Raw genomic sequence first — 26210 nt, forward strand, 5'->3', positions numbered from 1 at the left:
TCTTCTACGTAATATGTGGGCATAGATTGAGGCGATATTGTTTACAACTGACTACTACTGCTATGCGGGAGAGAAAAGGAGCTTCCCCTCTATATACCCAAAACAAATGAATGTCTTTGTCAGGCGAATAAAATAACTAAATTGAAGTTGTCGTGGCCTAAAGGATAAGGACGCTGAATTCTTATCAAGCGATGCAACTGTGCTGGTGTTCAAATCCCGCAAGCAGTTAACCAGTTTTTATATAGAAATACACATTTATCTAATGTTCACGATATCTTCCGCGGTGAAAGAATAACATAGTCTAATAAAAATGTAACACACAAAAATTATAATTTGGGTAATTAGGTACTGGTGCTAGAACGTCTTCAACTACCCTGCCTATTTCTGTCGTGAAGCAGTAATGCGTTTCGATTTGAATGGTGGGGTAGCCGTTGTACTGTAAAAACTAAGATTTTAGAACTGTTATCATGCCACAAGGTAGGTGGCGGCATTTACATTGTTGAAGTGTAAGGGGCTCGCTGGTTTTTTAAATGGTTACCACTTAAAAACAACACTAGTGATAACCACTTAAAAACCAGTTGGGCCGCCGCGCCAATTCGTCCACGCATGTAAGCAATAAAAAAAATCTCTCAACATTCGTCTTATATTTTATAATTTTTTCGACAAGACAACTAGACATTAATAACTATCCCTTTGTAAATTAAATAAGTACCACGTCTCGGTCCGTTAGGTCAACTTAACAAAAGAAAAGAAAATCAAAATACATAATCTAAAAATTTATTATAAAAATCGCAACACCTTACGTTTAGAACAACAACAAAAAAAAACAGAGAACATATAAAAATAACTACCTATTCAGGTTGTCTTACTTATAAATACGGAATGTTGTATTTTCACTTTCACCAAATAATAAAATTCTTTTCTATGGGCATTTTTCATCAAAAATTCCCGCGAAGGTTCCGTTAATACCTCTAAATACACACGCATATATTTATAACATTTATAATCACATTAACTAATAGTTTCTATTGACTTTGAAGTGTTTTTTTTAGATTAAGATACATACGTGATTATATCTTGAGTTTATTCAGTGATTAATTGTGCCAACTTAACTTTGTAACAACGAATCAAATAACACACACCTTTTAAATGATTTTTTTTTAATGAAATCTATTTGACTTTATCTTCGTAATAGGAAACATCACTAATATTTAAAAAAAATACTGCGCTTATGACAATGATTCTGTATTGTTGATAAAATGATTATTGATGTACAAAAAAAACCTCCACCGGTCGTAATAACAAATTGTATAGGACTGAACCACGGAATAGATAATTAAGGTTAAGATATCTATCGACTGAACAGAGCCGACCAGAGGGACTTTTGTGCAAAATCAAAATAAAAAATCATGAGAACTACGTCTACTTTGGCAATACATTTTTAACATAAGGAGGAGGATATGAAGAAGAAATTTGACATTATGCCATATCTTCCGTTCAAAAGTTCCAATTATGTTCTTTCTGACTTTGTAGTAACATGATTTCTTTTTTATTATTATTATTGTTCAGTCACTTCTTTAATTCCATTACGAAGATCTTGGTAATTTAACACACATTCTCGATGCCTCCAATGAACACTACGCTACCCCCAAATTCGTAGGTTTACAGGAGGAGCGTTTAAACGAAAAAAGTTGATAAAATCTTTATTATTTCAGATATATTTATGGTTTTTTTTTTGTGTAACTAGCTGATTTACTCTTGCTTCGAACCCCAATCAATAATGATTTGTAATACCTTTAAAATAGTGAAGCGATTTGCGTGAAAAACGAAAATTTCAAAATTTTTAGTTAGTGATTGTTCATTGGAGGCATCGTTCTGAATAGATAGAGCCTTTGAGGTTTTTTTTATCATGCAGCAACTATATTATTAGATATACTACAACTATACTATAGCATTTAGATTTTAATCGAATTCATTAGTTCTGTTGAATAGTTATATTTCTATATAATTTCGAAAAAAAAAAAAACAATTATTCTATCTGTAAACAAACGCACAAACGTAACGAACGTAACGAATCACATAAATAAATCTACCAAGTAATTGAGATGTAAAATATAATTTCGATGAGTACCTATATATCGACGCTTGAAAGGCAAACGTGACTAAGCGACAATGCGTGAACTTTACAGTAGACTAATTTAAAGTTGAAATATAAAAGATACCTGAGAAATACTTGAAAAAAAATCTATTTTAACGAATCTAGCTGTAGGATTGAAATGAGTTTAATAGACCTAGAAATATATATTTTTTGCGCATCGAATATGTTCGAATATGGTTATTGCCTATCATTTTTGTACAAAGCAGTTATTGTCGCTTAGTCATGTTTGCCTTTCAAGCGTCGATATGTTTAATTATAATGAGACATTAAATTAGTGCGTTTACATGTGAATATTCATATTATCAAAAACGAAGATGTAAAAAATATATTTAATCCAAATAACTTAACAAAATATCAATGAAAGCTCATAAAGACATTAATTGAAGTGGTAACATTATCGAGGTAATAATTTTCGAAGCACGGCATAGCCTTGAAAATTCCTTTGCGCTAATTTTAAAGTCGTCACCATAGATAATAAATACACGCGGTCGTCACCATAGATTATACACTTTATATGTCGTCACGGTGTTTTCGGATTGAATGAAATCGGAGCTCAAATATCATCGTGTCGTTAAAATTAAACCAGAAAAATGAGTTATTATGATTGCTGGAAGGTAGTAAAGCCGTAGAGGCAAGTTCTGTCGTCCTGTCTATCACTGCGGCGAAATGGTCATGCGTTACGGTTAAGGTCAATAGCCGGGTATTTCAATTATGGCAGGCTTGCTTCTCGCGTTGGCGCCTCAGTGTTATTATGTTGGTAGCTTGATACAAAATCGGACGTGAATACGAAAAAGTGTTATGATAGAATTAGAATTGCTTTCACGATTTAATCTAACGCTGTTTTTATTGTCATTATTTTATTTCGGATGCGTCAAATACTTTACAGTTTTCATACTAGTTTCGTAGTTACGGATGAGTAAGGTTATTACGGAGGAGTAGCGTATAATTTTAATGACAAGAAAAAACGCGAAATTAAACTTTAAAAGTAGTTTTGATTATGTCTACGACTCACGAAACCCGAAGAAAATATTAAGTGTTATGATATTGGAAACAAACTTTAAAATAATGCGATTTATTTTGTTTTGTAGATGTAGTTATAAATATTTACTTAAATAATGTTATTTCTTATTTCAAAATGTTCGAAAAACTTTCTCGAATTATTGTCTTGTGCTTTCGAGCTTCTCGAAGTTATCCTACCGTTGAGATTTAATTATAGAAACCATTGTAATTTTAATCTTTAAGGATCTCGACAAATCAGTCTTATGCAAAACTTAATCTATGGCAAGAGTTCGGAACGATCCGACATCAGATGAAAATTCATTTTTGTTCTTCGATTTCTTCTCTACTCTCCACAGATTGTCGTCACTGAGAATTTCCCTGTAAAAAAAAACCAATATTTTATTTGGACTTCCCAAAAATTCATCTGGTATACTTGGCTTATCGGTAGGCAGCGGCTTGGCTCTGCCCCTGGATTGCTGAAGTCCATGGGCGACGGTAACCACTCACCATCAGGTGGACCGTATGCTCGTCTGCCTACAAGCGCAATAAATAAAAAAAAACAATCATAACATATTATATCCGAATTGTACATTGATTTATTTGGCTTCTTTGGTATCAACTGTCGATAGTAAATAAATATTAAGAATCTGGTAGTAAAAATAAATATTCTACGTTTGCTTTTGTAATGATTACACATTTAAACGTTATAAAACTATTATCAAAGTATATGACAACATTTAGAATATGCACGTTATAATATGTTCTGTTACCTTAGAAAATACTAACTAACCACTATCTGCGGTGAATACAATATAATAAACTTTTATTTTAATTGCTTAAATGGATGGACACACGGCCCACCTGGTGTTAAGTGGTTAACGGAGCCCATAGACATTAACAACGTAAATGTTGCCACTCACATGAGACATGAGTTCTAAGGTCTCCATTTTTACAGAACAACGGTTGCCCATCAAACTGAAATGCATTAATGCTTCACGGCAGAAATAGACAGGGTGGCGGTACCTACCCGTGCGGATCTACAAGACGTCCTACTGCCAATAAATTATTTTTCAATTCGACCGAGCGCGTTAAGAATAGGTATACTGTATACAACAACTTTCTGTAAGCTTTAAGCTTAGTGTTAAGTTGCGCATCGGCACAGCTCTATGGTTATTTAGGAGCTCGACTGAGGCAAGAAACTCGAGAATATCGACCATCGCATTAGATTGTAGTATTATAATTCCACATTGATTCAATAAACCATAGTTATAAAATAAAAATAAAAACAATATAATTAAATATATAGATATGCTAACCTTCTACTCTCCAACAGTTCCATAGCATCTTTGTTGAATTCCACCATGCTTTTCCTCATACCACCATAGTCGGACGGCAGATCTTCTTTCTTCACGAAATCATAAAGGGTTTGTGAATTCGGCGTGTGGAAATGTATCTAAAGAATAAATTTCCATCAATGCATGTATAATCAGATTATCAATGACATTAAATATGTTATACTAGAATTAGTAATAACGGGGAAAATAGAATGTCTCAAACATGAAAGAATCCTGATCACGCAGGAGTCAGTCACCGTCGATGCCCTAGACACGTCCTTACGGAGCCATCAGATCTAATAACTCTTGCATTAGACGCCTTCAGCTCTAACACTAGGAGCAGGCTTAGGGACCCCGGTAACCGTACTCGTCGAACTTGACAAAAAGTTCGACGTGCAACATAAACCATGCATCAGCCCGCTGAATTTCTCGCCGGATCTTCTTGGCGGGTCGCGGTTCCGATCAGGGAGTAGATGTATTCATGGAGCAGCTATCCTTGAGCCGTTAGGTCTTCGGAGGTGCTCTGAGGCGCTTCGGAAAAGCTGTTTACACATCCCATCCTTTCTAGTTGAGCCCGGGCTCGTCCACCTGTACTGGTGAAACTGGAAAGGCCTCCGGGCCACCAGTTTTTTTTAGTTCTTAAATTATTATACATACATTTCAGAACTACTTCTACGGTTCAATCTCGCGTTTTTTACGTGGTCGTGAAATGTAATTGTAAAACTGCATAGTATCCCGAACGTGGGAAATAATATAATATTGATAAAAAACGCAATATTTAATAATAATTTGCTATTAATTTTAATTTTGATTATTTCTACGAAAACCGAAGATGTATGTATGCAATAATTTTTATATGCATATACATATTTTGTATTAATCCAACTGTAGTGTCTTTCAAACAGATTTATAATATTACAGATAAATAAAAAAAGGCAAAAGGAGGTGCCTCAGCTGCCCACCTACTTACCTTTTTATTAGTATCTGTGATATTGTGTACTCCAATATTTTTTTTCTCAACTGAAGCGGTACATATAAAATGATAGCGGTTAGTCATTATGCAGCCTCAAAAGTTATTGGCTAGATATATATATATATCTATAGATACTTATTGATTATCAGATTCACTGACCATATTCGTAATTTCTTGCTTCATGAAAGGCTTCAACAACGCGTACAATTTGTCTACAAACGGAGGGGCGTTCACAATGTGAATCTGCTTCAGACGTATCGGCATTGCGTCCTGAAATAAATAAAAAATAGATATTCTATTGTTACCGAGTCCAGGCAAACCCCGACCGAGAGCCAGCGCTAAAACTATAAAAACGATCCCTCGCCGCGCCTTTGCCGACACAGCCCACTGAGTTTCTCGCCGGATCTTCTCAGTGGGTCGCGCTTCCGACCCGGTGGCAGATTCTGCGAAGCACTGCTCTTGCTAGGGCGGTGTTAGCAATTCTCCGGTTTGAGCCCCGTGAGCTCACCTACACAAGCTAGGGCAAGCTGAAATATCCTCTCAAGGCTATCAGCATAGGTTAAAAAAAAAAAAAAAAGCCTTTGTCTCTTTTTTGTGCGTGGCGTTCGTGTGTGCGGTTCTTGTTGAAACATGTTTGGGACTTGTGTAATTTTAACAGTTTGGTACAAAACAATTCAAAGTCTACCATGGAAAACGCCATGGTTTGATTCTTGTAACCTTAATAGAACCACCCTAGTGACTGTTTTCAGACTTCGTTCCGGGCACATCCCACTCAATAAATTTGCTCATTTAATGGGGAAGACTCCTGATCCCAAATGTTCGGTTTGTGATGTAGTGGAAGACGCTTTTCACATTATGATGGAGTGTGCGCGGAATGATGATTTGAGACAACAATTCTTTGCAAAACATACAGATTTTCGACAAGTTGGAGGTGTAAACTGCGTATTAGCCTTTCCGGAATCCGAAATGGCTAAGTCACTTTATAAAATAGTGTTGGTGGGCCTTCAGAGACGATAACAGTTTTCTTTATTTTTTTATATAATTTTTTGTTACTATCTTTTGTTGCACAATGGAGTGGCATATTCACTAAGTGAATAATCTCCTTAAATAAAGATTTAAAAAAAAACAGTTTTCGTTAATAGTAAATTGAAATCATTTTGTTAGAAGTTTTGTTAATTCAGTGAAATATAATTAGGCCAGTTCTGTGTTATTTATTTATTTTTGTTAACTACCTCACTTCTGGTCGATAATACTATATTAAAGAAAAAAAGAAATCATTTATTCGCCAAGCATAGTCAAAATGAGTTATTACATAAGTTAAAAGCAGCGTGCGTGTATGCTTTGTCACTAAATAACATGCGAATTTTAGTGCAGTGCAAGATAATATGATAATATATAATTTACCTTTCATTCATCCATAATTCAACAAATAAATAAAAAATCCATTTATTTTGAATGTCGTCCCTAAGAAAATCATTTATGTGATAATAATTTTCACTAATAAGATTATCTTTTAGCTTTTTCTTAAAATGACAATCGTCTAGGTCTCTTTTTTTTAATTATTTTTTATTGCCCTTGTAGGCAGATGAGCTCACAGCCCACCCGGTGTTATGTGGTTACTGAAGCCCATAGACATCTACAACGTAAATGCCACCACCCACCTTGAGATATGAATTCTAAGGTCTCAGTATTACTGCTTCACGGCAGAAATAGGCGGGGTGGTGGTACCTACCCGTGCGGACTCACGCGAGGTCCTACCATCAGTAAAAACTTGACACCAGGGTTTCACTTAGCTATAGCATTGCAGACGTTCGCTAGTGACAGCGACCCCTTAGGTGGGCCATACTTAATAGCATAAAGGCTAGAATTAACAAACAAATCAGTATACAGATTTTATGACCATAATAGCGTATTTTAATTATTGCGTATTATGGGTTAATATTTTTTTTTCCTACCTAAGTTGATAGCCTTGAGAGGCTATTTCAGCGTAACCTTAACTAGGAGGTGAGTTCGCGGGGCTCAAACCTGACGACGTTGCTAACACGAACCCTAGCAAGAGCCGCGCTTCGCAGAATCTACCACCGGATCGGAAACGGGACCCACTGAGAATATCCGGCCAGAAACTCAGTGGGCTGTGTCTGAGGGTTAATTTACTCAACGAGCCCTTCGTCGCAAGCGACGGGTTCGACGAGAACGGTGACCGGTGCTTGAGGTACCTAAAAGCACCGTTAGTGGATCGAGAGGATCCGAAATGACGTGTTTGGGGCGACGTCGACTGCTTTCCATTATTTCCGCAGGATCGGGAATGCGTTAATAATCTAGATTACTCGGTTATTTCTGCAGGGTTTTCTCAACCGCAACTAATTTGTAGTCAAGCACGAAACATAATAATAGTTTAATTTAAATTTACTTTATTGTAAAATGTAATTTTATTTTAATAATAGTTTGCATAATTAATTTCAATTTCGTTCTGTTGTTGATTATAAATATTTATCAAATTATGAACCAAAAATTACTATTGTTTTTATTACATGATTTAAAAAAGTGAGTTCATTAAAATTATTTAATAAAAGAAATTTAATATTATTCATCTAGTAGTAAATTTATAGTGATATTAATTTGTAGTAATAGTAATAGTAAAAGTTAGTAAGTTAGTAATAGTAATATTAAAATTTTATTTGAAAAAGTGAGGCTCACCTCCTGATATTTCGATAGTTTCTTTGCAACGGACACGTTGAATTTCGTGATAAATTTCAATGAAATATCTTTAACGTCCATTATAACCATATCGTCTTCCTCAAGCTTCTTATCGCTCAGCAACCAAGAATCTGTAGTTAACATGAAAACCTTGGCATCTTGTACGTAGTCGTAATTTTCCAAAGACGGGTCATTTAATTGCCATATCCATACGAATCTTCTTCCCGGTATTTCGTAGTGGGCGAGGTTTCTAAGAAAATAATGAAGCATCAAAACTATTCTTCTTTTATCTCATGGCCGACGCGACTAGAGGTCAATGACACAATAATGTGACTGAGTGGTACTTTGACGTAGGTACTTTGAGATTATCGCAAAGCCTTGTTGGCTTTGAAATGCATTGTGCTGTATATTAAATTTGTGCATTGAATCTAATAAACTAAATTGCTTTATTAATTCAAATCATGAACTGATAATAACAAGCCAGTTTGATCTGTCTCTGATATATACATATAAGTTAAGAAAAAATTATATAATTAGTTAAGTAGTATGAGAAAAAATGCCTAGGTATTTTGATAACTTTGACAATATCTGGTAGCACTATACGAATTCTTCTTCTGGGTCGGTCTCTTCATTACTGAAGGTCGTGTCGAATCTAAAATGTGGACCACTCGATGCACAATGCTTACCCACGATACGAATTATTCAAGTTTAATTAAAACTCCCCTTACTGTTTAATCTCGTAAGCTTTATTGTATTAAAAAATTATACGACTATATACTATACAACTTTTAAATAATTATAAAAACATAATATAATGAACAGCTCTTTGCGCGCAGAAATGACTAACAATACCTCAAAGTTCGGTCTTGCGACGAATATTTACCAGTCGTATATGATACAAAGAAAATACAATACAAACAGTGCAAAACTAAATAAAAATAATCATTTTCCATTATGTTTATAAAAAATTGTTTAAATAGATGAATGCACACAGTTTTTTCGGTTAGACCTCGATTAATTAACTTTGGGACTAAGGTCGCTACGACCTTTGCCTTTTGTTACACACTCGACATTGTCGAACAGATTCGCCTCGATCCAGTTTTGTCCAGAACCTCGACCTTCGCAGCTTGTCAGGGGATTCTCTGACCTTTGCCTGGTTAGTAATAATGATACATTTGCTATTTATTGATTTTATTCTCATTCAAACGGATTGGAATTAGAACGGGCTTTAGAATAAGACGTCCGGTGCATTCGTATCGAGCGACACGTCTGTGCCGATGTTCAAATCCCGCAGGTAGATAATATAGAAATTTTTGTAATGAAATACGTCCATTACCAATTTTCACGAATGACTTCCACAGTGAAGCAATAATATTGTATAATAAAAATGTAACCCGCAAAAAAAATCGTATTAAATGATGGTAGGGTCTCTTGTGAGCCCGCACGGGTAGGTACCACAGTACCACCAACCTGTCTATACCTGTCGTCAAGAAGTAATACGTTTCAGTTTGAAGGATGGTCTAGCAGTAGTGTTATAAAACTGATACTTAGAATTTATGTCTCAAAATGCAGGGCAGCATTCACAATGTTGATTTCTATGGGTTCGGTGTACTTAGTGGGAATTTTTAACTTCTCGATCGCGTGAAAGTTAACTCAAATTTGTATGGAGTTGGACAAGGTTCTTACGTGTTCCACTAGGGGCGCTGTTCCAAATCCATACAAAGCATACTGGTAACTACTTCACACCAGATGAGCCACTCGTCTAAGCAATAATAAAAATATAAAGGTATTCCCATTTCAATTGTTTTGTTAATTAACAAGAGATTAACCAAGCCGTGGTTGAAAATAAATGAACATGCAGGTCTTTCACCCATCATCCATCACTTGTCTCCTAAATTGTCAATAGCGTTACGGACTAATATAAGTTTTTTAGGCTTAGATGGGTAGGCGTGATCGTGACCTGTCTGGTGCTTAGCGGGAACCAGGTGTCATTGATCTTAAGTCTCAGACATAAGGTGGAAATTACAATGCATTGTAATAATCACTTTCCTACGCGTCTTCTATATACACTTACAGAATTTGCAAAGCCTTCTTCATTGGCGGCGACGAAGGATCTCTGTTGGTGAACAATTCAGGTGACGACGAACGTATGCTGCAGAACAACTCCAACGTGACCTTCGACTTGTCCAAGTCGTAATAACAGCTGTGTAGGAATTGTAAAAGAATTGCGTCTTCTGTAATCAGAAATAACAATTATAATTCATACTGAACAAACATCTGCATGTTTCATTGTGATGTGTAATGAAATTTATTTTATATTTAAATTTACAATCTACTCGTTCCCATTATCCCAATTAACGTTATTATATTTTGAGGATTTTTATAATATATTTTATATATAATTTGAATATCGGAAACGGCTCCAACGATTTTCATAAAATTTAGCATACCGGGGATTTCGGGGGCGATAAATCGATCTAGCTACGATTTATTTTCAGGAAACGTTGTTTTATTCGTGTTTTCAATAATCAACTCTTCCCGACATTTATTGGTGAATAATAATACTATTTTTCTTAATTGAGGGCAACTAACTGCTTTAAAGACACAAAAAGATGGCGTTATCAAATAAAAAAACCGGTCATCATCTAGTGATTAATATAACTACTGACGTGTCTATTCGTTTGTACAAGTAATACTTAAAGGATATAAAAATTCACGCCTATTAATGACTTTCGAAATATTCTAAATGAAACGTCATCAATATTTAACGAACCTAAAACAATAACGTTAAAAGTGCCTTATAATTAAAATCGAAATTCAACTTTGTAGCTTGCAACTAAGTAAGGTATCTAAATATACATGAAGCAAAAACGCGCGGACGGAGGAGTATGAAATTTTCCACACTTATAGAGAATATAGAGAAGAAGTGCACAATGCTAATATTTTTTTAAAATAATGCATAATAGATACATTAAATCAATAAAGAAAACATTACACACACTACATACCATGTATTTGACGCACACACGCATGCATACTATTTATTGTCAAACTTTTGTTCTTGGCGTCTGTTGTCAAATTGAGAATAGATTAAATATTGTTTGTCTTTATTAATATATTTTTTTTTAAATATAAAACACAATCATAATAGTGTACCTAATTTACAATTCCAATTAATTATAGTCGAATTTCGACTACTGCGGGACCTCTAGTCTTAATAAATTTGTGATTTTACGATTGATAGGAATACTTTATGCCACGAAATTCCATTAGTTAATATACAGCTAAAACAATTATTTTTCTTACCGAAGCTTGAAATAAACGTAAACAAATTTCGAAGCAAGCTATTAAAATTTAAAAATTTATGTCAATTTAAATCCACATTTATTTTTGTTCTACTAAAATAAGTTGTTAATTCGATTTTAAGAAGAAACTCAGATAATAGTCATCAGCTTACAGAAGGTGTCTTGTGACGAAGTACGCTGTATGCCCATTAAATGTGTACACATTTGTATATAATACGTACATTGTATTAACTCTTGAAAATCCCATTTCAAAATTTAAAGTTGTATCTAGTTATCAAACCTGGGCCATTAGAAGTCACAATAAATAAACCGGCTCTGTCTCTAAATGTACGACTTTTTTTAAACTAGAACCAATCGAAAACCAGTTCTATGAGACACACACGCGTCGACGAGGTTTCAATGCTCAGGCGATTGAAGATAACATATATTATATTTACTAGAGGTCCCGCAATAGTCGAAATTCGACTATAATTAATTGGAATTGTAAGTTTGTACACTATTATGGTTGTATTTTATACTTCTATAATCACAAATTTCGCCAAGACCACACTATGAAAAATATTAACAAAGACAAAACATATTCTATTCTCAATTTGACAACAGACGTCAAGAACAAAAGATTGACATAAATATGCATGCGTGTGTGCGTCAAATACATGTTATGTAGTGTGTGTAATGTTTTCTTTATAGATTTAATGTATCTTTTATGCTTTATTTTAATAAAATTGTGCATTGTGCACTTCTTCTCTATATTCTCTATAAGTGTGGAAAATTTTATACTCCTCCGTCCTCGCAAATTTCGTAAAAAGGGATACAAAGTTTTTGCTTCACGTATTAATATATAGATATTTATGGGCTTATAAACGCTTTCTACAGTCACCACGGCCCGACAACATCAGCCAGATAACGCCCGCAACAAATCTTCTAATTTGATGGAAAAATACTTATAAAATGTTACCTTTTGACTACTTACCTTTTGTTACCTTGAGACTATCCTTCGAAATACACTAGAGGCTACACTAGAAAACGTATAATGTTAGTAGAACAAACTTACCCATATCCTTGGGCAAATTCGGTTGCCGGTTCGCCCATTCCTTTAGTTGATCTACTTGTTGTTTCACATCATCGGATACTTTATCCATTTTGTTTAGATATCTGAAAAGAATCACGTAGTCGGTATAAAATTTGACAGCTATATTAAAAACAAGAGTTTCACCAGGCACGTTATTCTCGGCACAAAATTGAAATATTTCCGTGTATATGTTTTTTTTTTAAATCCCAAACTGCCAATTAAAGTTCTGTCACAGTCAAATCGTATCGAAGTAATCAAAATATACAAAGAGACACAGCGCAAAAGCTAAAAAAAACGCAGACAATTCTATTTATTGCGCAGTCAATATTTTGTACTGTTTTTTTTTACTCTTTAAGCTGGTAGGTAGCCTTGAGAGGCTATGCCGGCGTAACCGAGCGCGTAAGTGAGCTCACGGGGCTCTAACCAGAGGACGTTCCGAACACTAGCCCTAGCAAGAACAGTGCTTCGCAGAATCTACCACTGTATTGAAAACGCAACCCACTGAGAAGATCCCGCGAGAAACTCAGTGGGCTTTTGTACTGTTGATACATGTTAGGAGTATATATTTGTACATACATCCACGCGCACAAGGCACACGAAACATTAATGTTTTTGAAAGCGTTAAAATCTCGTTGTTTCAACAATTATATTGTATTTTGTAAGTAACAACCGAAGCTTTCTCCGAATATAGAAATTTGAATGATCGATTACGATATAACTTAAATATCCTACTGTCAAAACATAAAAAATTTACGCATTATGTTTTTAGAGTTACGTAACTAAATGACAGTACGGAAGGAACCCTTAAATATTTATAATGTTCTCACGAATCGGATATTTCTTTGAAAATTCTTTTACCAACCTACCACATGTTTCCAAAGCTGTAATAATCGAATTATTTCGAAATATTTAATTTCCTTTACATACATACATATTTACAGAACATCAACGGTTGACAACGGCCTTGACTAATAACAATATTCGTTGAAGTTATAGACAAAAAACACGGATGTTTTGAAATATGTTTCCTTGCAACGCGCGTAAGTTGCAATCGTGTATTGAAATGACAAGTTACCACGACAATTTGAAACGTAGTACGTTAATGAGTATGTTCTAGAAATTCACGTTCGTTCTAATAATTAATGGCTCGGTTTTGTTATTACCGAACAATTATCGGTGGTCAGACTAATAATAATAAGAATTATGTAGGAGTTTTCGTGGCACATAATATAAAATGAATGAGGAAAATTAATAATATTCACAAGTAATGGTAATTGGTAAAAAAAAACGTATTCATTTTATAATTAAAATCAAATTCTGAATCTTTAATAATGCTTTAAAACAGCATAGAAATATATGCAAGTAAAACTTTATTCTTGTTTACTTTCAGATTTTATTTATCTATATATTAATACGTGAAGCAAAAACTTTGTATCCCTTTTTACGAAAATTGCGCTGACGGAGGAGTATGAAATTTCCCACACTTATAGAGAATATAGAGAAGAAGTGCAGAGCTCGCATATTTTTTTTAAATTGTACATTAAAAATACATTAAATCAATAAAGAAAACATTACACACACTATCATGTATTTGACACAACACATACGTATAAATATAGCCTTTGTGTATTGTCAATTGTAAAACTTTTGTTATTCTTTTAAAGTCTGTGGTCAAATTGAGAATAGATTAATATTGTTTGTCTTTAATATTATTTATTTATAGTGTAGTTTTGGCGAAATCTGTGTTATTATAGTGCTTGACAATAGAACCATAATAATGTTTAAAAGTTTAAATCTCAATTAATTATAGTCGAATTTCGGCTACTGCGGGGACCACTAGTAATAATTAAATTAATAGAATTCATGATTTGACCATATCTTTTCCGTAGCAAAAATATGCGTTAAATTTAGATACAATTCGCAAGTTAAATTTACAAAAAATCACGCTGAAACTGCAAACCGGACGAAAAATTAATTTAATCTGTATTTTTATCCTCTTTAAAGCGAATCGATAAAAAAGTTATTGTATCGTATCAATCTATGCGCGTGCAAATATTCAAGTTAATCGGAAGTCTTGAAGTCGCTGAGAATGACGTTAAAAAGTCATGTTTATATTAAATTACAGAGAGACACTTTAAATTTTAGCTATAAGTATCGATTAGAATCTATCAAACGTCTGAACGGAAGCCCACTGGGTTCTTCTTTTTTTTTCCCCTCTACCTTATTCACTGGTAACATAAGAGGCTATTCCAGCTACACTCGGACGCGTAGGTGAGCTCACGGGTTCAACCTGAAAGAATTTGCTAACACTAGCTTTAGCAAGAGCAGTGCTTCGCAGAGGCAGCCACCGTATCGAAATCGGCGACCCACTGAGAAGATCCGGCGAGAAACTCAGTGGGCTAAGGAATAGCCTCTTAGGCTACCAGCGAATAGGTTAGGCTAGCAGGGTAAGGAAAAAAAAATGATTCTATAGAATATCTAAGCAACTTATAGAATGCCCAGTCATTGTGTTAACTATTTTTAATTTCATATCTTAAATATCCCTTTTATGCAGCACAAAATGAACAGCTTCCAGTGGTTTAAACATAGCTTCCATATAGTTCATTAACACGTATTTTATTAACAAAAACAAAGAAAATTTAAATTTCTATGTCAATTCAATAGCAAACGGAATTAAGCAAACGCGAAGTTAATTCCTATCGATAAATTTATTCTGAGTGCGTATGATACGCCGAGTTGGTATTTTGATATGGCGAGTACACGCGGCACTGATCATAGATAGTACACATAATATTTAAGAGCACTGATGTGATTTTCAGAACGTCGATTGTTTGATAACACGTTTCTCTCTATTATACCTATTAAATGTTTAAAACTAGTATTCATTTATTTAAGGTGGTGCGTAACTAGAGCTGAAGCGTACGCTTAATTTTGTAACTTTAATATTGATAACGTACGTAATTAAACTTCATGTACATATTTAGTCAATCAAAATAAATAATTATTGATTGATTTTCGTTACAAAGTTTTTTTTTTGTTATGTTCAATGCAATACAAACACAACAGCTAAAATTATTTCATAGGCACGGCACATTGTGTGGTAACTATTGAAATTATCAGTGATAAAACATTCGAGATTATTATAGCTTAGGTTGATTTACAAAAGAAGAGTTTTCGAATATAAACTTGCGAGAATCGATAAAATGTTATTTAAATAAATAATATAACTACTGACGTGTCTGTTCGTTTATAATACTTAAAGGATATTAAAGGTCATGCCTATTTCATGTTATTTCTTAGTGACAACGAATACGAATAATTAGAGAGAGTGATTATTTTGGATGACGGTCCAATTACTAAACAATCAATACAACAGTTTTGTGGATCGAAGCGAACATGATAATCGTACTATTATACTGAATTATAAAAAAATCTTTTTAAAAATAATATGATTTAACTATTCATAGGAATCGAAAGAGAATACAAATTGATTTATTTCGTATTTCAAAACATTATACAAAGAAATTCGATTGGACAATTTTGGCACCCTTACGGTGAGAGTAACGAGCTGGAACTGAATTGTAATTTATTGAGTAACAGTACGAAGCATCGTAGAAGATTACAAAATAAATTTTAAAATTTTATTTCTCAAAAATCTACTATATTTTTTAAATGATATTTACTTAGCTCATGTTCACGAATGATTTCTACAATGGTAAAATAGCATCGTGTAATAAAAATGAAACACGCTAAAATTATCGGAAATCAGTGTATAATTGAGACACAGACCTCAAGTCTCGAGATGGATGGCGGCATTTACGTTGTGATGTCTATGGGCTTCGTAACCACCTAACATCAGATGGGCTTTGAGCTCATTAACCTGTCTAAGCAATAAAAAAAAAACCTAACTCGCCACGTTTGACGAATCTCTCGGTCTTTAGAATTACTTACTTTTGGGTTATTCTACAATTTAAAAGATTAGGTATAAACAGCGTGGCTAGAATAATAAGAGGTTTAATCGAGAACTGTTCAAATTGAGTTGAGAAAGCAATCACGACATGCAGCCGCAACTACCCATCCAGACTGCGTTTGGTAATTTCCGCAGTTTCATCGGGCCTCCCACAGTGCAATACGTCGCGGTTACCGATAGAAAACTACAAGATAGATAGGTACCAGAAATAAAATTAGTCTATCCTTCACAGATTATATAAAACTGTCATTTAATTTAGAATCATTGAGAATGTTCCAGAGGGTTTTCGAATCTAGATTATTCTATGAAAACGCACAGGACACGAATGCCATGCTATTAATTCTAACATTCTAGAATTCTAGCTAGATTAATTCTAAACTCCAATGACTAAAATATTAATATTATAGCTTAATTTTCTACTAATTTAATAGTACTAAAATTATCCTAATACTAACTATTGTATGCTATTACAGTTACAAAACGGACGCACTTAAAGGCATCTTTTTATTTTTAACTTCAAATTTCAAATTAATTATGTAAGATCCTTTTAACGTTCTTGACGTTTATTAGTTGCCTGTTGTCTGTTTCATTATTTAAAACTTCCACAAATCAAATTATAAAAAACCTATGAATGTGATTATTTTGTAAATTCATAATAGAAGTCAAAGAGAAGTAATTTTCCGTTCTTGTTATTAAAACAATCCTGTGACCGGAAAGTCATATTTTCAAACATTATTCTGAAATAAAATATGACAATGACATAAATAAAACTCGATTTGTTTCACATATTCTGTGATTGTTCGACACTACCAGACACTACATATGCCATAAAAACTGTAAACAGACATTAATATTTTGTATAACGATACTTCATTCGTTAAAAACAGGCTTTTTCAATTCTCGCATCTTAAACGAATAGGATAGTCTATAAATATAACAACAACAATATTTTTGGCGATGTGTTCCTCGATCACACAGCTTAACATAATATGTTAAATCCGGAGTATTTATATAGAAGAAGCTCGATGCGCTATGAAAGGTAAATGCTTAATCTTCCTTCTTCACGACGTATGGAATGTTTTTTAAATTGCGTTTGACGCGCTGGTAGATATAACTGAACTGCTAATATAAACCATTCTTACATTTTCACACATTTATTATATTTTTAATTCACACAGTTATTATATCTTTATAATACATATTTACTTAACTGGTTTCAAACAAAAACAATTTGACAAAATTCTTGGAATTCTTGGAACCTCAGGAAAATGTTTTGATGGAGTTAATAATTACAACTAAATATTTTCAGTTAGTTATAAAACCTGCTACCAATTATGCAGCTGTCCTACACATAGAGCATTTGGAAGTAGTTTATAAAGTGATGACTATTTGAAAACGTCTGTAAGGGCTCACTTGAATAAAAAATCCTTTTGATTTTGTCCAAGATTCTATTAAGTCTTGCTTATTATTATTGTCAAGAAAAAAAAGGTCTTTTTGTCAATATCGCGACACTTAATAGAGTGACTGTCACGTGCTGAGTGGCGATTTTCATTACCCGGAACAACTCCCCTCTTCGCCTACGCTTTACTTATAGAGGACAATTCCTTCCAGCTTTACCTTGGTCAGTCCACCTTACGGGAGATCTAACGCGCAGCCTACAGCCTATACTTTGCTTTACTACCACCATAAATACTTCGTGATACATGCCCAAAGAATCTTCGAATAGGGGACGGCGTTATGCAAGGAGAGAGAGATTGTTAATTAATCACTCACTGCTATGTATGCTGAGTTTTGTTATAGCGCTTGTGCTTTTTTTTTATTGCTTAGATGGAATGGACGAGCTCACAGCCCACCTGGTGTTAAGTGATTACTGGAGCTCATAGACATCTACGACGCAAATGCTTCACCCACCTAGAGATATAAGTTCTAGTTACAGCGGCTGTCCTACCCTTCAAACCGAAACGCATTACTGCTTCACGGCAGAAATAGGCAGGGTGAAGTGCAATGATATCGCAAGAATTGGTGTCCCCCCGCTGCCTTGTGTATAAAAACAGTGATGCGATGTCATGGATAGACTTGCGGCTATTTCAATGAAAATTAACTTTAACGTTAAATTTAACTTTAGCAAGAAACAAGATAGCAGAATTGTTATCATCGTGCCGCCATGTCATTCAATCCCATTACAGAATGTCATATCGGATCTCTAATCTAAATGCGTTTTTTAATTATTGTTACATCTATTTCAATTATTTTTATAAATAATCAGTATTATCAGTATCATGACGTTTTCTATGACATCGTAAAATCAAATGGGCAATATTTATTTATATGCTAGGATAAGTAACTGGTTGGACTCTGTGAACCCACGTGAGTTATACGCGTGACCAAATCACGCGGTCAACGATTTGGGAAAAACCATATATAGGCATGATGTTCCACCGACCGGTTGTAATTGCTCGTTCGGATTTTTTTAAATATGGAAACTTCTTGAAAATTTCGTCAGCGCAATTATGGTTTTTTTCAGATTAATCTATGACAGTTGCAGCAACCCTATTTCGGCCGCTGAGCAGCTATGCGTTTTTATCGGACGAGTAAAATAACAATTTATTCCAATATAATTAAGCCAAACTTTCACGAGGAGCGGTGGTATTCACGCTGTAATATCTACGAGCTCCGGTTTCCACTTAACACCAGGTGTTCATCAAATATAAAAATCAACTTAAGAGCTCGATATATAATAATGTTTATATTGTAGATAGCCGCGAAGGTTTAAAACAATATTATGTTAATTGTATTATTGTACTTGCTTATTGCTATCTTGAGCGTTGCTGTTACAGTTTTTGTTGTTTGATAGGTAGTAATTTTAAAGACAGTATTATCTCATTATTCTAGAAGAAATATAATCGAAGATAATTATTCTGTGATGTCGATCTTGCACGAGATTTTCACGTCCCTGTGCCATCCAGATTCCCGTCAGCTCATAAAATCACTGACGTCATAGCACAGATGCCGGATGCTGGATGCACGTAATAAGTAGGTACCTACATTAACGATAAATGCATTTTTGTGTATTACACGGGACATTCAATATGAGTTCGAAATTACATTAATTATAGATTATAGGAATGAAAAAGCGAAACAGTAAAAATAAAATAATTTTTAAACAACACGCTTTGAGAATACCTAGTGGTGCTCATTAATATTTAATTTTTATCCTAAACTCAATGAATTCGTCATTACGTTGCCAATACCAGTACGGTTGTACCAAAATGTTGTATTGTTATTAGACATATACATAATTACAAAGTTTCATGATTGATGAGACAATTAGAAGTGAATTAAAATTAAATTGAATGCTTCCATTATGCCAGTGACGTTACTGTCACTATTACACATCATAGGTATCTCCCTTTTATCAATCTAGTCGTTCTAGTCAACGTCACAGAGCGAGCTAGCAAATACAGACACCCATACATACACCTATGTAGGTTCAAAAACATCACCCTCTGTCTGGGGTAGTCGGGGAAAAAAGGTCGCCAATGAACCGGTCATAAACTGGGATCCATAATTTAAAATTTGCAAGCGTATTGTATTTATTCTCTCGAAATAGATTCACGAATAACCAGTTGTCAAATTGGATTCAATTAATAAATTTTAATACAGAAAAATATAGACACGAACCTCTTAAAAAAATAGAGTTAACATTAAATTTATGACCGACCATAGACAAAGTTTTAAAAAAATGTACAGCAAATGAACATTATAATTATCATCAGAATTGTTGTAATTTTTAATACGTTCCAAAGTCACATGGAATAAAAAAGCGAACACAACTAATGTGTTTACTAAAATTCTGAACAATACAAACAGTCACAAATATAGCTTAAATGGCTTACTCTACGATATAACAGAAGCGAACATAGGACACCACCTATTATTAGTATTCATTAATAACTGTAATACTCACGCATACACGGCATTTATCTTAGAAAATAACCCGCAACTACGAGCAGTTTCAAAGGAGCCAATTGTCACGGAGAATGTATTGAATTACTGATAAAACACGTCAGAACTGAACGGTGCGCACTTCGTTACTGTCTGGCTGACTGAATAGTTGAAAATCCAAATGAACACAGCTTGGTTCGAGTGTACTCGCGATGCACGGCGCGAAAGGTCTTGATTATCGGATCAAAAGCATAAAGATACTGTCCTAATTGTGATATAAAGGTTATATTTTATGTTGTGCATTATCTATCTATCTTGAAAGTCGTATGGATCGTCGTCAATATGGATTTATGAGCAAAACGCGTAATTTAAATTACCTTAAAATAAAGTTATCCATCAGTAAATTAACACCAGTGAATCTCGGTAGATGCCATATTGTACACAGCGCGCACGTAGATTTTCTTTTTACAACGATTCAATTTTTGCCTTATTTTGCAGGTTCAAGGAAAGTCCATTTCGAAAAAGCGGCACATCACGAGAGCCCTCTCATCGTGGCCGCCGGTAACTACATTCCCGATCCTGTGGACCGAATGGTAAACTGTCGACGTCGCCCAAAACACGTCATTTCGGATCCTCCCGATCCACTAACGGTGCTTTTAGGTATCTCAAGCACTGGTCATCGTTCTCGTCGAACCCGTCGCTTGCGACGAAGGGCTCGGCGAGTAAATTAACCCACAGACACAGCCCACTGAGTTTCTGGCCGGATATTCTCAGTGGGTCGCGTTTCCGATCCGGTGGTAGCTTCAATGAAGCACTGCTGTTGCTAGGGCTAGTAGTTGTTAATAATTCTCTCAGGTTGACCTTGTGAGCTTACCTACCCGTCTGAGCGTAGCTGGAATAGCCCTTTCGGCTACCAGAGATTAGGTAGAGAAAACCAAAAAAAGAAGAACATTGATGCTGGATGAAGATGATAGATTATCTAAGTGTTGATTAAATGGTCATTAAATTCAGCAGAATATTATTTTGATTTATTGATAAGTTTTTGGCGTTATTTGAAACGTTTTACGTTTCAACTCAACGCCAACTCAACGCCATTTCATAGAAACATCAACCGTCATTATACGCATTCTTTCAGCGCTTGGAAATTAGTCTTGGGTCGATAGGTATATTATTTTATATCAGATAAGCGCAGATATGAGTGGAGATACGTATATAATATGAATGGAAATGTTAAAAAATGCAATAACAGTGCATTGTGTTTTTATCTCAAAATATAAACGACGATTATATTTTTAAGCTTTTGGAAAAATAATTTAATATTGCAGTTACGAAATTAGTAATTCATTGATGTACGTTTGCATACATCTTTACCTAACAAAACATTGATTTTATATCAAATTTTTGTTTAATTTATGATTGAATTAGGCACATAAAATGAACTTCTAGGAATCCGGTATTAATAAAAAACGAAATCTTAGAATATGAAGTCGTCGTGAAGTCGTCGTGGCCTAACAGATAAGACGTCCGGTGCATTCGTGTTGAAGCGATGCACCGGTGTTCGAATCCCGCAGGCGGGTACCAATTTTTCTAATGAAATACGTACTCAACAAATGTTCACGATTGACTTCCACGGTGAAGGAATAACATCGTGTAATAAAATGAAACCCGCAAAATTATAATTTGCGTAATTACTGGTGGTAGGACCTCTTGTGAGTCCGCGCGGGTGGGTACCACTACCCTGCCTATTTCTGCCGTGAAGCAGTAATGCGTTTCGGTTTGAAGGGGGGTGCAGCCGTTGTAACTATACTTGAGACCTTAGAACTTGTATCTCAAGGTGGGTGGCGCATTTACGTTGTGGATGTCTATGGGATCCAGTAACCACTTAACACCAGGTGGGCTGTGAGCTCGTTCACCCATCTAAGGAATAAAAAAAATAAAAGAAAATAAAAAAAAATCTCTCAATCCATAGTCCATTTTACTTCAATAATATAACAAGGACGCCAAATAAATGCTATTTGTCAGGAATGTATTTTCAACCAGCCAAGCTAGAATCCAACGGTGTATTTAATTTAGAAAAAGTTTTTTTTTTTTTTTTTTTGTCAGGAGGAAATCGCCGGACTTCCGCCCTTTTCTGGGGATACTGGGCGGGGTATGTCAGAGTCGAACTGACTAAAACCTCCTGTCGCTCAACAACCAACGTCCAAACCTCGCATGAGACAGAACTCATGACAAGGCAAAGGGGGGAAAGTGAAGCGTTTAGTGCGGAGCACATCTCTCCCATCACCCTCCCCCTCGGGACGCCGGTCTGGCGGTCGTCGGCGCCACGACCACCAGCCCTCTCGGTCGGCAGACTGTCCGAAGCCCGCCTAGATGGCGCCGGTTAGAGTGGGTTACCCTACGGAATACCCCGCTGGGCCAGAACCAGCGTGGGTCGAGGATAGCCGGCCTTCCATCACCCGGATGCTCTTGCGTAAAACGCGTGCAGAGCAGCTTGCACGTCGTCTTCTTAGGCCCCCCTTGCCGGTCCCCAGACCGACATGTGAGGGGGACCCGAAACACTTAGAGGGCCAGGGCTTGGGCGAGATCCGCCTCCCTGGCCCCCGCTCGACGGAGGCGGGATTGTGCGTCTCTCACGCGCCCCGCCGCCTCCTTCTGCGAGATGGTGCACTCGCAGAAGTCGAGCATCGCCTTCCACGACTCGTCGTCGCCGAGCATCGATGCCACAACACTCGGCAACGACAAGTCGGTTCCTATTTTTGCGACGAGGACACGGCGCCACCCCTCCCATGCGGGGCAGGCGACGAGCGTATGCTCTGCCGTGTCCAAGTCGCAACCACAATGGTGGCACTCTGCCGTCGGCTCGGCTGTGATCCGGTGCAGGAACTCACCGAAACAACCATGCCCAGTGAGCACCTGCGTGAGCCGGAAAGTGAGGCGTCCTCTGTCACGATTCACCCAATCCATAAGGACCGGGCGAATCGCCTCGACGGTCCTACGACCAGCCGAAGGATCAGCCAGCCGTCTGGACCATGACTCCAGCACGGACCGCCGAGATTGGGCCCTCCGCGCTCTGACCACACTGGGGCTGGGACGCGCCACGCCCCGGGCACGAAGTTCAGCCCGCCACTTATAGTCAGCGGCGAGCGCCTCCGCTTCCAGAACCCAAGGCGGCGTCCCAGCCAGTACACACGCCGCCTCAAAGGAGATGGTGCGATAACCACGGATGACCCTGACCGCGATGGTTAGAAAAAGGCTTAACTACAGATGGTGACATGAATAAATGTACCAAGTAGAGAATAAAATAATACTAAATTTTAGCAATAAAGAAAAACCTGCTTCAAAAATGGTAAATGAGATTAATGTATTCGAACTCAATTATATATGCATTAATAAGGATAACTCATAAAATACTGCTCAGATGTTGATAATAATTAAATGGGACAACATGAGAATTCGAATAAAAGAATATTCATCAATATCCCTTCACCTTGTAAAAATTTCGAAGTTTCGAATTAAGAACCTCCTCTTTTTTAAGTTGGTTAAAAAATGGTAGCATTTTTTTTATTGCCTAGATGGGTGGACGAGCTCACAGCCCACCTGGTGTTAAGTGGTTACCGGAGCCCATAGACATCTACGATGTAAATGCGCCACCCACCTTGAGATATAAATTCTATGGTCTCAGTATAGTTACAACGGCTGCCCACCCTTCAAGCCGAAACGCATTATTGCTTCACGGCAGAAATAGGCGGGGTGGTTGTACCTACCCATGCGGACTAACAAGAAGTCCTACCATCAGTAATGCCAGTAGCATGCAAGAAAAAATTTTCACATCAGGAGCGAAATTTCGGTCTCAGAGGACGAATTTCCATTTTTTCTCCCAGTCTTTAATCTTTAAGGTTACATATCTTAGAAGGCATGCTTTAATTTTCAAGGAGTCTGCTACCAACGTAAATACCATGTTGTATGCACCGATTCTCGTTCGACCACCGAAGTCAAACAGCATCGGGCTTGACCAATACTTGGATTCATATCCGGTAAAACTAGCATAAGCCCTCGAGGATATTCGCAATAAGATGGAAAAAAGAAAAGAAAAGAAAAAAAATGCAATTATTAACACGTTGACTGCCATGTAGGTCACCGGTGCCCTACGCGGTGCACTGAAGTTATTATGTCGATTTCTGTTACTAAGCGCTTGGATTGCCTAACTTTCACTTCTTTTGTTTGATAATGTATGTTTTAGTCTTTTAGGTCTCTTAGAAATAGATTCATAGTCAGTACCTTCGGATTCGTCTTTCCCAAAGTCTACTAGATATACCGGCGCCTTAGTAAGAAGAACAAAGAGAGAAATCGACATAGTTACTTCAGTGCGCCGCATAGGGCACCGGTGACCTACATGGCAGTCAACGTGTTAATAATTGCATTTTTTTTTATTCTCACTTTTCTCACCGGTGCATTTCAGTTTACTAGAAAATCGTCTTTGGATTTTTAAAATATTTTTTATACCGAAGAGACACTAAATAGACAAAATAAAATAAATCACACAACTTCACTCCTCGCGTTCCCGCCAAAAAGTCCGACAAATTCACTGGTAGTGAAGTGAACACAATATATTAACCGTAGTATTTATATAATAATATCATAAGTAATATTCAAATTCAAAATCATTTACTTCAACTTAGATGTCAGTATGACACACTTGTTGAATGTCAAAATACAAATAACAATATTATCTCTACCACATAGACCTATAGGTTTCCTACTTCAGTGCTCTACCACCGGTTCCAAAAAAAGCCACAGTCCTGAGAAGAACCGGCGAAACAAACTCAGCGGGCTTTTTTTTTGTTTTTTCTCAAATATTTTCTTTTTTTTAATTTAAATAAATATAAATATTTACAATAAAGGAAAAAACAAGTTAAAAAAATACAATTAAAATAATAATAATAATAATAATAATGAAAAATGAAAAGGCTAGGAGCGAGCGCCTCATTCCCACGTAGTGTCATCTAGTAAATAATCCTTAACTTTATAATATGCCTTGTTGCACAAACGTACCTTGACAGTTTTTTTTAATCTATGAATAGGTAGTAATTGAACGTTTAGTGGGATCTTGTTGAAAAGTTGTACACCCAGCCCCTTAAAAGAGTTGCTTATTTTCTTAATTCGAGCCGGCAACGCAAGCCTATGTTTGTTCCTAGTGTTCACATTGTGCAAATCGCAGACTCTGGGGAATTCTTCAATGTTTTTACGCATGTACAATAAATTTTCAAAAATTATACAGCGATATAGGCATATATGGCTTGCTAATGTATATAGCGATATATACATTAGCAAGCCATAAATTGTACGTTTCAGTAAACGTCAACCAAAGCAAGTGAATAATAAGACAACAACAAGTTATTGCAATTGGCATAACATTATGATTAAGTGTGATAATGGGAAAAATGCAAAAAGCTAATACTTTAGCTTTGCTAATATCATAACAGTATAATAAAATACACTATTGAGTTCATCATTTAATTTTATACTATTACTTATTCGAGAAATCCTTACGCCATACGTTTCTTCTTAATTTTTTAGTATGGCAATTTGCAAACTTTTCTGGCAATGCTATCACGGCTGTCATAGATAATGCACTCTATGATGACTGTTTACGACAGTAAGACATATGAGTCGACTATTATCAAAGGCGGCAATCTGACTTTTGGACAATGATTGGTAAATCAGAAAAACGAATTATTGACTTTGTATTCCCACTGC

At 35.8% G+C, this 26210-nt stretch overlaps 1 protein-coding gene and 1 long non-coding RNA gene across 2 annotated transcripts; one reads left to right on the top strand and one right to left on the bottom strand.

Annotated features, from left to right (window-relative positions):
* Nucleotides 1-761: 761 nt before the first annotated feature.
* On the bottom strand, nucleotides 762-20616 carry LOC114252947 (alpha-tocopherol transfer protein-like). The gene is made up of 7 exons (XM_089736222.1): nucleotides 20476-20616; nucleotides 12521-12621; nucleotides 10236-10395; nucleotides 8162-8411; nucleotides 5624-5734; nucleotides 4474-4610; nucleotides 762-3535 (listed from the first exon to the last, which is right to left on the bottom strand). Exons 2-7 carry the CDS (start codon nucleotides 12606-12608, stop codon nucleotides 3430-3432), a joined length of 852 nt encoding a protein of 283 aa, XP_089592348.1. The 5' UTR covers nucleotides 12609-12621; nucleotides 20476-20616; the 3' UTR covers nucleotides 762-3429.
* Nucleotides 20606-21469, top strand: LOC149500450 (uncharacterized). The gene is made up of 2 exons (XR_016324857.1): nucleotides 20606-20735; nucleotides 20952-21469. It is a non-coding gene; the product is annotated as an uncharacterized LOC149500450 (long non-coding RNA).
* Nucleotides 21470-26210: the final 4741 nt, after the last annotated feature.

The sequence above is a fragment of the Bombyx mandarina genome, chromosome 21 (assembly GCF_030267445.1).
Source record: "Bombyx mandarina strain Sakado chromosome 21, ASM3026744v2".
Classification (NCBI taxonomy): domain Eukaryota; kingdom Metazoa; phylum Arthropoda; class Insecta; order Lepidoptera; family Bombycidae; genus Bombyx; species Bombyx mandarina.